At 41.9% G+C, this 13,039-nt stretch overlaps 1 protein-coding gene across 4 annotated transcripts in view; it reads left to right on the top strand.

The window, feature by feature from the left end:
- The window catches only part of EOGT (EGF domain specific O-linked N-acetylglucosamine transferase), a 38,458-nt gene extending 27,256 nt beyond the window's left edge, over nt 1–11,202 (top strand). For 3 of the 4 annotated variants that reach the window (XM_086697621.1, XM_086697619.1, XM_025916086.2), the window contains exons 14-17: nt 2,848–2,909; nt 6,058–6,177; nt 8,348–8,450; nt 9,022–11,202. In XM_086697621.1, the coding sequence (XP_086553747.1) occupies nt 2,848–2,909; nt 6,058–6,177; nt 8,348–8,450; nt 9,022–9,168 (432 nt within the window). In that variant the 3' untranslated portion in view covers nt 9,169–11,202. Of the gene's footprint in view, nt 1–2,847; nt 2,910–6,057; nt 6,178–6,698; nt 6,857–8,347; nt 8,451–9,021 lie in introns of all 4 variants that reach the window. The other variant, XR_015248297.1, reaches the window with a different exon arrangement.
- Nucleotides 11,203–13,039: the final 1,837 nt, after the last annotated feature.

Here is a 13,039-nt window from a genome sequence, read left to right on the forward strand (position 1 = left end):
AGAGTTTGGACGAAGGTGATGACAGCAGAGATGACAAAGTAAATGGATTTAAGATCTGTCTCGGAGATCGAGTCTGGGATACTTCCTGGCTGAATATGTAGGTGCATGTTCGGTCAGGCCAAGCACTGAGGATCAAGGGTGAACTCCCGGGCTTTTAGCTTGATCAGGTCAGTGGAACTGAGGTGGGAAAAGCTCAGTAGGAGGGGGGGATGGGGGCAGGTTTGGATGGGTAAAGTGTTTTACACAAATTAGTGTGGATGCCTAACAGGCTGATCAAAATTATGCAATTAGTGTCTTGAGATCCATATGGATTATGAACATATGCTGTAATGAGACAATGATTGTACGTTGTGGGTGGAAGAAATGAGCAGTGTGTGTGTGTGTGTGTGTGTGTGTGTGTGTGTGTGTGTGTTTTAAAGACCCGGAAATACAAATCTATCAAATGATGCCATGTTGGGGTTGATGGATGGAACCCTTATGGACAGGCAGACCAGTAGTATATATTGGTAGAGGTAACACATATTGAGTGCTAATTATATGCCAAGAATATTACTCTATGTTCCCCATTGCTTCCAGCAAACCCGTGAGGTACATATTTTGTTATTATCCTCTGTTTTAGAAAAGAACACTGAGGCTTAAGCGATAAAAAAAAAACATGCTTGAGGTCACGCAGCTGGTGAGCAGAATAATGGAGGCGGGGGTGAGCTGAGGTGGTCAGAGTCTGAGCCTGCTTCTGAACCAGAGACTGCCACTGCTCTAACACAAATAGATGTGACAGGAGGCCGTGTCGGGAAGGCTGGCGAAGGAACATCATCCATCCAGTGGAAAGGGGTGGTGCTGGGTGCTGCCGGTCAGCCACCGACATGTTCACATCCGGTCACACAGATCGCCCGCACCATGTTGCCCAGAGGTGAGATCTGGAAGTTCAGATCTGAACTCTAAGCCAGTGAGCACCCACTGGCTGCTTTTGTCTCAGTAATTGGCATCACTTGAGAAGGTAGCTACCAAGCAGAGAAGAAAGCACGTTCGACTCTACGTTGATTCGTGAATACATGATTAAACCCCCCATGCTCTCATTGGATGGTGGTTCCTGCAGTCCTGCCCAGCCTCAAGGTCGAGAGAGCTCTGGCCACCTCCATGGTGTGACTAGAAATTGTGAACAAGAGCCTGTTTGCCAGGGGACCCTCTGAAACAAGTGATGTGTTTTATGTGGACACATATTACGGGACCCGGGCTCATGCCCTGGGATTAATTCCCTCCTGAAAAACGGATTCTAATCTATCCTCCCTCCTTCAGCTCCTTGACATAAGCAGCATACTTATGGGAGTTCAGGAGCTGTCTAGAGAGAGAAACTTCCATTCTATGTGTGTGTGTGCGTGCTTAACGGGGGTGGGGACTGGATGTAAATCCCTGTCTGTTGCTTTTAATACATGGGAGAGTACAGGGTACTGGCTGAGAACACAGGTTTGGGGGTCAGATGACCTAGATTTAGTTTTGGCTGTGCCATTTGCTAGCTGGGAGATTCTGGGAAAGGTCCTTAACATCTTTCAGCCTCCGTTGTATCATTTAAAAATAGGCATACGGGAGCACCTGGCTGGCTTGGTCGGTAGACCCTTAATCTCAGGGTTCTAAGTTTGGGCCCCATGCTGGATGTAGAAATTAATTAAAAATAAAATCTTTGGGGTGCCAGGGTGACTCGGTTAAGCATCCAGCTTTTGATTTCGGCTCACGTCATGATCTCAAGGTTTGTGAGATCAAGCCCCACATCAGGCTCTGTGCCAAGTGGAACCTGCTTGGCATTCTTTCTCTTCATCTGTCTCTCCCTCTCTCCCACTTGTGCTCACATGCTCGCTCACTCTCTCTCTTTCAAATAAATAAACATTAAAAAAATAAAATCTTTAATAAAAATAGGCATAAGAATATTTACTCAGTATGAGACTGTATGAGGATTAAGTGACATTCACCAAAGTACCGAGCAATGCCAGCACAATTGAAGGGATACTTTGGTTACCATTGCTGTCATAGGTCGGTTCAAGATGGCTTAATTGTGAGGGACATAGAGAACCATGGCTGTGTTTCTGATAATAGGTTAATCGTGCTTTGTTACTTTGTTTGCTAAGAGAATAATTGTCTTTTTCTGTGTAGAAATATTGAAAACATTTTTCTGCCAAGAATTTAGCGTTTTCAGAAGATAAGGTCCAAAGCACAAGTGGTTTGTCTGAAGTGAGATAATGGGTAGGGAGAAAACTCTTAACATAAAACCTGGAACAAGGTAGGTGCCCAGCAAATACACATTGAGAAACGGAAGGATAACTAGCAAGTAGTAACCATGGCCGTTAACGCCTACTGGCTTCTGTGCCACTTTGCTCTCATGAATTTTTTTTTAATGTTTTGTATTTATTTTTGAGAAAGAGAGAGACAGCATGACAGAGTGTGAGCAGGGGAGGGGCAGAGAGAGAGGGAGACACAGAATCCAAAGCAGGCTCCAGGCTCTGAGCTGTCAGCACACAGCCTGATGAGGGCTCAAACTCACAAACTGTGAGATCAGGACCTGAACCAAAGTCGGACGCTTAACCTCCTGAGACACCCAGGTGCCCCCCTCTTGTGAATTTTCCACTCTCAGCCAAATGACAACCCAGCACAGCAGGGTTTTAGGGTGGTAGAATAATGCGACCAAGGGGTGAAATCTGCATTTGAATTCAGTTAAGGGTTAAAACACTAAACCTGAATGATATGTAATACCTGAAAAGTATTTTGTATGAAAAACAGAAATTTTAAGACTCAGAGGAAAATAAAACAGAAGATAAAGAAAAAAAGAAATTCTAAATGTTTCTGTTTCTTCCCTAGCTGGTAAATGCACTGAAAACAGTATCTACACTTGAGGTTCGGATTGTCGATTACAAGTATAAGTAAGTGATACCTCACCCTTGAGCAGACACTGTCATCTTTGGCTTGGATGCATTAACAGGGGTCGAAGGATTTTTTCAAATGGTAGCTTTTGGCGCTGATAGACCAGGGAGGGACAGGCAGAAGCATCAGTGAGTGTAGCCAGCAGGGAAGGGCCCCAGGGCAGGAGAGGGCCCCTGGTGGTGATGGGGGTTGCACCAGGGCACAGGGGCAGTCACTCTTCAGCTCTGTGGGGTCCAATATTTCAACCCCGTCTCATTTTTCAAGAGAAGTGAGGAACCGAGATTTTCATTTGAAATTTCTGTGTTTTTATTTATTATTATTATTATTATTATTTTAAATGTTTATTTTTGAGAGAGAGAGAGAGGGACAGAGTGTGAGTGAGGGTGGGGCAGAGAGAGAGAGAGAGGGAGACAAAGAAGCCAAAGCAGGCTCCAGGCTCCAAGCTGTCAGCACAGAGCCTGATGTGGTTCTTGAACCCACAAACTATGAGATCATGACCTTAGCTGAAGTCGGATGCTTAGCCTACTGAGCCACTCAGGCGCCCCTGACATTTCTGGATTTTTAAAAGTTGGCAACTAATTCTGAATTTAAAAAATATTACTGGACTCATGTGTCCTGCTAGTTGCCACATTTCAACTCATATGGGAATAATTTGAGTGTCGTAGAATAATATGAGGTTTCTAAAAAATATTAAAAAGTATTTATACTTCTTTTAAAATTCCAACAGAAGTAAAAGGCTTAGACACAATATGCCTCGCATCTACTGTCTATAGACAGTAGAAAAAACAATGAATGATAGAAAAAACAATGATGCTGTAAAATAGATGTTCCTGGTTGGAAAAGTCAAGCAGTATTGAAAAAAGCGCAAAAGGAAAGGTGAAAACTCTCCTCCATTTGCCCCACTCACAGTCACTGTCTTGTTTTCCAAATTAAACACTATAAAGAGTTTCTATGTTAAAAAAAAAAAAAAGCATACGTATACCAGCATATGAATGTCTATAATAGGTTAGAAGCCAGTAAGAGGCGCATCTGTCTGGCTCAGTCAGTAGAGCATGTGACTCTTGACTTCCAGGTCGTTGAGCTCAAGCTCCATGTTGGGTGTGGAGGAGACTACTTTAAAAAAAAAACACCAAACTTACCAGTGAGCATGGGATTTCCGCACCTTATTCACCATGCATGCGTTCACTGATACAATAAATCTTTATGGTGTGTCTGCCATGAGCTGGGCACAGCCTTTGAAATAGGAATCCAGATATGGAGGATGGCATGGCTCTTGTCTTCAGCACCGTAGACAATGAATACAAATACACAGCAATCTTAAGAACAGCTACGATTTGTTGAGACTTACTGTTATGCTTCGCTTGCTTTATCTCAGTTCTCCCTCTGGTCTTACGAAGTTGGCGAAACTGTTACTGTTTTACAAATTACACTGCGCAGTGGTGACTACCATCATTGCCACAGGAAGGAAGAAGAGGGCCGGACGTCAGGCTGCAGGAACTGGGGAGGCTCCGTTGTTGACTGGCTTTTAAGAAACTGTGCCCCGCGCAGGTTTCCCAGCTGAAGGAGGAACAGCAGTAAATTCAGACATTGCCAATCTGAGGGAAGCGTTACTAACATAATAGATGGAGCTTTGCCTCCTTATCCTCAGACATTTTCCACACCGGGTGACTCCAGGGTCATTCCTACCTGGGCAAATACCCACCCTTCCTGTGGCATCAGTTGGCATTCTTTGAGAAACTGAGGCACGTGTACCTCGTGTGAAGCACACACATGGTGCCCTTGTCTTCTTTCTCTGTGTGGAACGTGGGGTTTTCATTTACTTCGAGAGGAAGCTCTTTAAAGAGGAGAAGCTGGAAAAATGAAAATAAAAAAAAAAATAATAAAGAGGAGAAGCTGGGATTTCACATTCTCTTCTTAAATCCAAAATAATCTTGGTAATTTTTTTCTTTTCCTTTTTTTTTTCTTTTTTTTCTTTTCTTTTTTTTTTTTACTTTGGGTAAGAGGGAATGGGAGGTCTAATTCCATTATGTATATTCAGAATGTTATACTTACTGCAGCCTCACTTCAGTGGACTTTATTGGCACTGACTTTCAGTTCAGAGTTTGCATATCTTTTAGGGTCTGGAATTCCGAGGACACTTTAACGATCTCGATGTGCATAAAACTTGAGGATTAGTCTGTTGCAAAGGCAGGACAATGCCCTCGTGGTATCTGAGATAATTTTAGGTATACCCAGATGGCATTGAATGAACTCCAGTCTCACAAGGAGAATTTATTTTACAAAAAAAAAGTCCTTTTGTTATCTTAAGGAACTAGTTTTCAGTTTGATGCTAGTACAACATAACATCTCTGTAGTGCCTGCTAATTTCCTTTTTTCTTAAAGAAAGAGCAGGCCTTAGGCTCACAGCTCTTCCTTCAATAGTACCTACCTAGATTTGAAACTTTTTCATTTGATTGTATCTGTCTTTACAGTTTTGTTTGTCATGCACTACTGGTTTTCATTTAAGACAGCTCTCAAAGTTTCCTTCTAAAATAAATGCACTTAGGGGCTGCTGCCTGGCTCGGTGGGGAGAGCTTACGGCTCTTGATCTCAGGGTTGTGAGTTTGAGCCCCACGTTGTATAGAGATTACTTAAAAATAAAATCTTTTTTATTTATTTATTTATTTATTTATTTATTTATTTTCCAACGTTTTTTATTTATTTTTGGGACAGAGAGAGACAGAGCATGAACGGGGGAGGGGCAGAGAGAGAGGGAGACACAGAATCGGAAACAGGCTCCAGGCTCTGAGCCATCAGCCCAGAGCCCGACGCGGGGCTCGAACTCACGGACCGCGAGATCGTGACCTGGCTGAAGTCGGACGCTTAACCGACTGCGCCACCCAGGCGCCCCAATAAAATCTTTTTTAAAAAAAATACATTTAAGTTTTTTTTTTTAAAGTGAGCTTACTTAGAAAACAATGTTAAATTATTAAATAATTAACTTATTAATTATTGGAGTAGGCTTGGACTTGGCAAAAAGCCATATTAGCTTGTGATTTAAATTGGGAGAGGCGCTTGTATGAATACTGTTACCATGAGTCAGGAGTAACTCAACCCAACGGTCTCTCTCTTCTCCCCTCTGTCTTCTTTTGTTCTATGTGTTCACAGGGAACTTGGGTTTTTAGATCAGCTGAGGATCAGTCATAACACGGACATATTTATCGGAATGCATGGAGCTGGTCTTACCCATTTACTCTTCCTTCCAGACTGGGCTGCTGTCTTTGAACTGTAAGTGTTTGGAGACAACTTGTACACTGAGGCCACAAATAATGCTTTTTGTGCATGGCTGAGACTGCCATTCAGAGCTTCAAAAGGTGGAATACTTTTTTAAAAAAATTTTTTATGTTTATTTATTTTTGAGAGCAAGAGAGACAGAACGTGGGTTGCGGAGGGGCAGAGAGAGAGGGAGACCCAAAATCCGAAGCAGGCTCCAGGCTCCGAACTGTCAGCACCGTGCCCAACACAAGGCTTGCACCCACGGATCTCGAGATCATGTCCTGGGCTGAAGTTGGACACTCAAAGACTGAGCTACCCAGATGCCCCCAAAAGGCAGAATACTTAATCATTACCAGAAAGTCACATCATACAGGCATCTAGAGAGAAAACAGACCTAAAACTAAATATGTGAAGTCTGTAGCTGCCATTACAGTTAGCAAGCAAACACCCCTTTCTCCCTCCATCTCGGTATGATGCGGGAGATGGGAGTCTGTGACTTCCTTCCTGAAAGCTCGTTGCTGTGTCCTTCTCAGACTGGGACCATCTCTCTACACTCTGTGCCATCATGCTGATAAAAAGGAACCTGTATACTGCATACCTGTGTTCATGGCACCCTTATTCACGGCAGCCAAGATGTGGAAGCCACCGAAACGTCCATCAGCGGATGAATGCATAAACAAAATGTGGAAATGTGGGTATATCTGTATATCTCCAGTAGAGCATTACTCAGCCTTTAAAAAGAAGGAAATCCTGTCACGTGTTACAACACGGATGATCCTTGAGGACATTATGTTCAGCTAAATAAACCACTCCCTGAAGGACACATACGGTGTGATTTCACTTACGTGAGGTACCCAGAGTAGTGACATTCACAGAGACAGAGTAGAATGGTGGTTTCCTGGAGCCCACAGGGGAGAGAAAAATGAAGAGTTCGTATTGAATGGAGTCACGTTTCAGATTGCAAGATGGGGAATTTCTGGAGAATGGTTGCATCGTGTGAGTGAGTGCACTTAGCACTACTGAGCTGTGTGCTTAAAAATGGTTATGACGGTAAATTCCATGTTAAGTGTTTTCTACCACAGTTAAAAAGAGAGCGAGTTCAAGCACCTGTTTGTCTCATGAAGAGCACAGCTCCAAAGCACAGGCCTACCATGTTGCCTGCTGCTCACTGATTCTATACTCAGGGAAAGCGAGGCCTCAAGAGGACAGTGATTTTCCTGGGGTGCTCCTCTAACTGGGTGGGCAATGATAGAGACATGGCCTTCTCCCCCTTAGTGATTCTGCCGTAGACACCACGCCCCATCTTTAGTTCTGGGCATGCCAACAGTGGCTACTGTTCCCCCATTTCGCTCTTTGTGTCTGTATACCTAGATGTTACAGTTTCACTTTAAAAACCACTTCATTCAGTATTTGAATGAGAGACCATTTAGGAAAAAAAATTGTGAACTTCCAACAGTTTGCAAAAATATTTGAAATACATATACATTAGAGAAATAGCCAGATAATTATGGATTCTATCTCAATGCTTCATTTCTCCCAAAGAGAGGCAGAGAAGGAAGGAAGGAAGAGGTGGTTGATAGTGCTCAGGCCTTGTTGCTCAGGTGACTAGGTTTCCATTTCTGCTTCCCTAGCTATGTGCCCTTGGATGTGTTACTCCCCTAAGTCCACTTCCATGTGTGTAGACTGGATATTAGGAGATAATACCGAGTCCACAGTCAGTCGGCCCTCTTGATAGACTTTAGTTCCCTCCATTCCTTGATCCTCTCTGGATATTTTAAAGTTAAGGAGCACCTGGGTAGCTCAGTCGGTTGAACGTCCGACTTCGGCTCAGGTCATGATTTCAGTTTGTGAGTTCGAGCCCCGCGTCGGGCTCTGTGCTGACAGCTTGGAGCCTGGAGCCTGCTTCGGATTCTGTGTTTCCTTTTCTCTCTGCCCCTCCCCAACTTGTGCTCTGTCTCTCCATGTCTCTCAAAAAATAAATAAATGTATAAAAAAATTTAAAAATAAAATAAAGTAGTTCACTTATGAAGATATTTAAAAAATAATCTCCATCAATCTTGTGTACTGTTTACACGACCTTTTGCAGGAACATATTTGGGAGGTGTGTTATTCCCCAGACAGGTGTTGATTTGGCAAAACCCCTGGACACAAGTCTCACGTGTGGGTGCCCTTGTGCCCTTAGGTACAACTGTGGAGATGAGCGCTGCTACTTAGACCTGGCCAGGCTGAGAGGGATCCATTACATCACTTGGCGAAGGCAGAATAAAGTCTTTCCTCAGGATAAGGTAAAGTTCAGTGACAAAACTCACCTCTTTTTTTTCATTTTAATTGGTTTAAAGTGTCTGATTAATATGAAAAACTGCCCTTAAACTTCAGTCCAGAGATAAACTGTCCTCCTAAAATAGTGAGTTGTATTTTATATTTGCAAGTTGGGAGAATGGAAATTAATCACTCCCTATCTTTATGTTGAGAAGACAACTTTGTGAAATTTGAGCCTCGAAAGATCTTTTAAATTATATACAGGAGAGATCAGCAAACTATAGACTGCTAGGGCCAAATCTAGCCCACCCCCTGTTTTTATAAATAAAGTTTTATTGGGACAGTCTCGCTTCTCTGTTTCCATGTCGTCTTTGGCTGCTTGTGCACTTCCCTGGTGGAGTTGAGTAATTGTAACAGATACTGTATGGCCCACAGAGCTGGAAAGATGTGTTACCCGGCTCTGTACTGAAAAAAAATTGCCAGTTTCTGATGCAGAGCATAAATTAAAATAGTTGCCTTGGCCAAAGTAAAATAATTATGTTCCTATTCCGAAAACCATGTCATTAGTGACTTACAGCTCTGTGACTGTTTTTGCAGGGCCACCACCCGACTCTGGGGGAACATCCAAAGTTTACCAACTACTCTTTCGATGTAGAAGAATTCATGTACCTTGTCCTTCAGGCGGCAGACCACGTATTACAACACCCGAAGTGGCCGTTTAGGAAAAAACGTGATGAGCTATAAATGTGCCGAGTCTGTTTGTAAAGGTCTGTTTGTTTAAACATTCCACCACCCAGGCTCTCACAGTTAAATAAGTAAAACAACTAGTTATCTCCTAACCCCAAATTACCTTTTCTGGACCAAAACATGCCTTCAGGATATTACTTACATGTTTTAGAGTCTTTAACTGTTTCCCGTGATTTTCGTGTCATAGCTATTTATCAAGATACTATTTTTGCACTGAAAACTTTACTTTTTATAGTTTAAAAATAAGGCATGGGCTCGCTGATGTATTTGCGTTTCTTAGGTATACCAAAGTTGTCAACCTTCTTGGCTTTAGAATTTGTAAATGTTTTTGCAGATGACCATGGGATTAGAATTCTAGTGGCTTCCAATGTGTTTCTGATGTATTTAAGTTAATTCACAGCAGCTTTTTTTATTTGCCAAAATCTGTTCACGACACTTTGTGGTAGGAAAGGAAAACAACATACTACACACACACACACACACACACACACACACACACACACACACGCCCCGTTGTGATTCTCAGTACCAGGCTATAGGTAGCCTACTCCATGTCAGAGATCAAACAATGTTCTACCCAGGTCTGTTTTACTCTCTCAGAGTCCAAAGTATCTCCCACAGAATTCTCTGCTCTATCTTTTTAGTAAACTCCAGGCTACATGCACCAAGAACCTCAATAAACCATGCCGTTGCATCAGTTTATATTCCCATATTTCATATGCAAATCATGTTTTCCCCAAATGCAACAGCTACATACGATAAAAATAAATTAGACCATCCGTTAGGACTGCTTTGGATACCTTCTAGCTGGTGGCCCCTAATTCCTTCTTAGCCCTGGAGAGCAGTTAGGTTGAATTTCTGTATCACATGGTGGTTTCGGTGCAGGTATTCGTGACTGCACACGCCTGTGTGATGCTTCTGCCTCCTTTTGCACGGGAGTGTTTCCCTTTGAGCTTGTAGACTCCAGATTAGCTACATGAAGAGACTTTTTCCCTATCAAAAACAAAAACCAAAAAAAAAAAAAAAAAAAGTAAAGACACACGTGCATTCTCCATTTCAAAATGAAAAAGCAGCCCATGAGAAAGTGCTGTTGATTAAAAAGAATATCTGAAATGCAGTCCCACTCTCTGGGATTATTTTCTTACTGTTTATGAACTTTCAATCCAGGGGTCAGAAACCATGGATTTAATTTACTGCGAAATGTGAAGTTTACATTTTATTAACACTTGAGAAATCTAATTTAGAGATGAATGACTTCTATTTTTTAAAGTAGATGATTAACAGGGCTGCAGATTTTTTTAAAAAACATTTTAGCGTTGTAAAAAAAAAAAAAAAAGAGTAGGCAGCAGAATAGTAACTTGAGAAACCCAAAGTATTTTTTTATATGGACCTTTACAGAACAAGTTTGCTGACCCCTGCTTTAAAGGTTTATGAACAGTCTTCCAGAGTTTAGGGATATTTATTAAGATCTCTGTAAAGAAAGTAGTGAAGGACTATAGTAATACTTTTGATTTCGATGTGAAAATTGTGTAAAAAGAATCACAACACATGAATATTTAAGTGAGTGGTATGGCTGTGCTTCGTGCAGAATAGAGTCACTCCTGGGAAAAGATTTCACTTTAAAAGAAATTTAAAGGCAGCATTATACTTTTAATCAGAGAGTGTAAACTTCTAGAAAAAGTATCTGAAAAAAATGTCAGCGTTGAGCTTACCTCATTTTAAGAAGTGTGTAGAAATACAATTCTATAGACTAGCAAGAATTCCAGAAATGGAGGACATTTTCATAATGCAACTATTATATTGAAATATTTTACATTTGTAGAGAGAATGCTTTTATATAAACACGAGTCCATTTAACACTTTATGGAATTAACTTTTGCCAGACTTTTTCTATGGGAGCAAAAGACCTTCAAATGGTTATAAAATTTAAATGTAAGGAGTGCTTTTGAAAATTAAGTCTTGAAAAGAGATTTCATTGTTTGTACATTTTGGGTATGGCTTTGAAATAAATCGTTTTATATTTTATTTGAATACCAGAACAATTTTCAAGGTTTTCTGCGTCTTCATGCTACACCCTTACTTTTTGGCAATCTGGTGGCTCTAGGTCATAAAAGTCAGTAGCTCACTGATGAGGAATTCGGTTTAAGCAAAAATTATGCCTTACGTTTATTTAGCAGATGATTCTACGATGCTTTCCCAAATGTATTGCATAACTTTTACAAAAATGACAGAAGAATTATTCCCATTTCTCACGTGAGGAAAATCAGACGCGGTTTAAGGGAGAGGACTTCCCTAAAGATCACAGCTCTTCTGGCCCCACATCCAGAAGCTTCCGTCCTTTCACTTGCTTTGCTTGTTCAGCAAATACTGAGTGAGTAACTACCATGTACCAGTTACTGTTTTAGGTTCTGGGAAAAGAACAGAAAAATGTCCTTGCCCTCATGGAGCTTACGTTCCGGTGGAGGAGACAGACAGTAAACAATATAAATAAGTGAAATTACACTGTGTGCCAGATGCTGATACTCACTAAGGAGAAAACTAAAGCCGGGAGGGGCAAGGGATGTAGATTTCTTGGGGGAGGCAGAGTCTGGTACACTTAAGTGGAGGGTCAGGGAAGGCCTTCCGATTTGGAATAGGTGACCCGGGAAGCAATGCAGGGAGATAACTGGGCCAAGAGCATTCCAGGAAGCCAAAAGAGTACGTGCAAAGGCCCTGAGGCAGGAGCATGCCTGGCAAGTTTGAGGAGTCGCAAGGAAGCCAGTGCAGCTGGAGTGATTGAGGGGCAGAGGAGTAGGAGATGAAGTCAGAGAGGTTCTGGGACTGGGGTGCAAGTGGCAAGGCTCCCATCCTTTGTTTCTGATAAAAGGGGAGTTGCTGAGTTGCAAACAGGAGTAATGATCTTGCCTTGAACAGGGTAACTCTAGCGATGATGATAGGAGTAGACTGCAGAGGGATGTCTTAAGGTCTGTTCTCTGGGAAACAGACTCTGAGATGGAGATGTGTATGTTGTGTATTTCATATTGTAGAAGGCTGTGTGGACCATATGTCTTCTCTGCCCCATCTTATTATTTGTTGGTTCCCCCTCAAGTTTTTAGAAATGTAAAAACCATTCTTTAGGTGTTTAAAGAGAGCAGAGGGGTAAAGGAACTTACTTAAAGCCACACAGCTAGGAAGTAACAGATAGATTGGATACTGGGCTTCATTTACGAAGGAATTTAAACAAGAAAGTTTACAGGTAATGAAGAAAGGAAAGTAGGAAGGGAGGGAGGGAAAAAAGAGAAAAATTAGCTGGGGAAATAGAGAATCGAGAAAATATTCTGGATTTAGGCCCTTTCTTGCACTTACAAAATCGTTTTCTTTGAAACACAGCCAATGGATAGAGAATTTGAAAAATACGTGCTTTTTCAAAACTAGGAGCATTTAAAATCATCTCAGGTATTATTGCCTTAGAGCAACCAGTTGTTTAAAACAACCTATTCCCATCCAAGGACTGTTGACAGACATTTTAACACCTTTCTTCTCTTTTAGCTTATTGGGGCATGTCAAAAGGTGTCATAAGCATTCTTGTCATAAAAGAGGTGGCTTAGAGCAGCGCATAGACCGCGTCGGCCCTTGCTTTGGGACGGTAACGCATGCATTGACCACGCGGTGGCAGTCAAGCCCTTCCAAGTGGTCTCTTTGTGGCCTGAGGCCCGGCATTTTCATACCATTATAACATAGATTCCAGACACCTGAGTGACAAAGTAAGACCTTGTTTCTGCATATGGATACATTTGTTTCATTCCTTTGTTTTCTTTTTTAATATTTATTTTTGACAGCTCGTGAGAGAGACAGAGCACGAGTGGGGTAGGGGCAGAGAGAGAGGGAG

Source organism: Puma concolor, chromosome A2, assembly GCF_028749965.1.
Source record: "Puma concolor isolate L17-30 chromosome A2, mPumCon1.1.hap2, whole genome shotgun sequence".
Taxonomy (NCBI): Eukaryota; Metazoa; Chordata; class Mammalia; order Carnivora; family Felidae; genus Puma; species Puma concolor.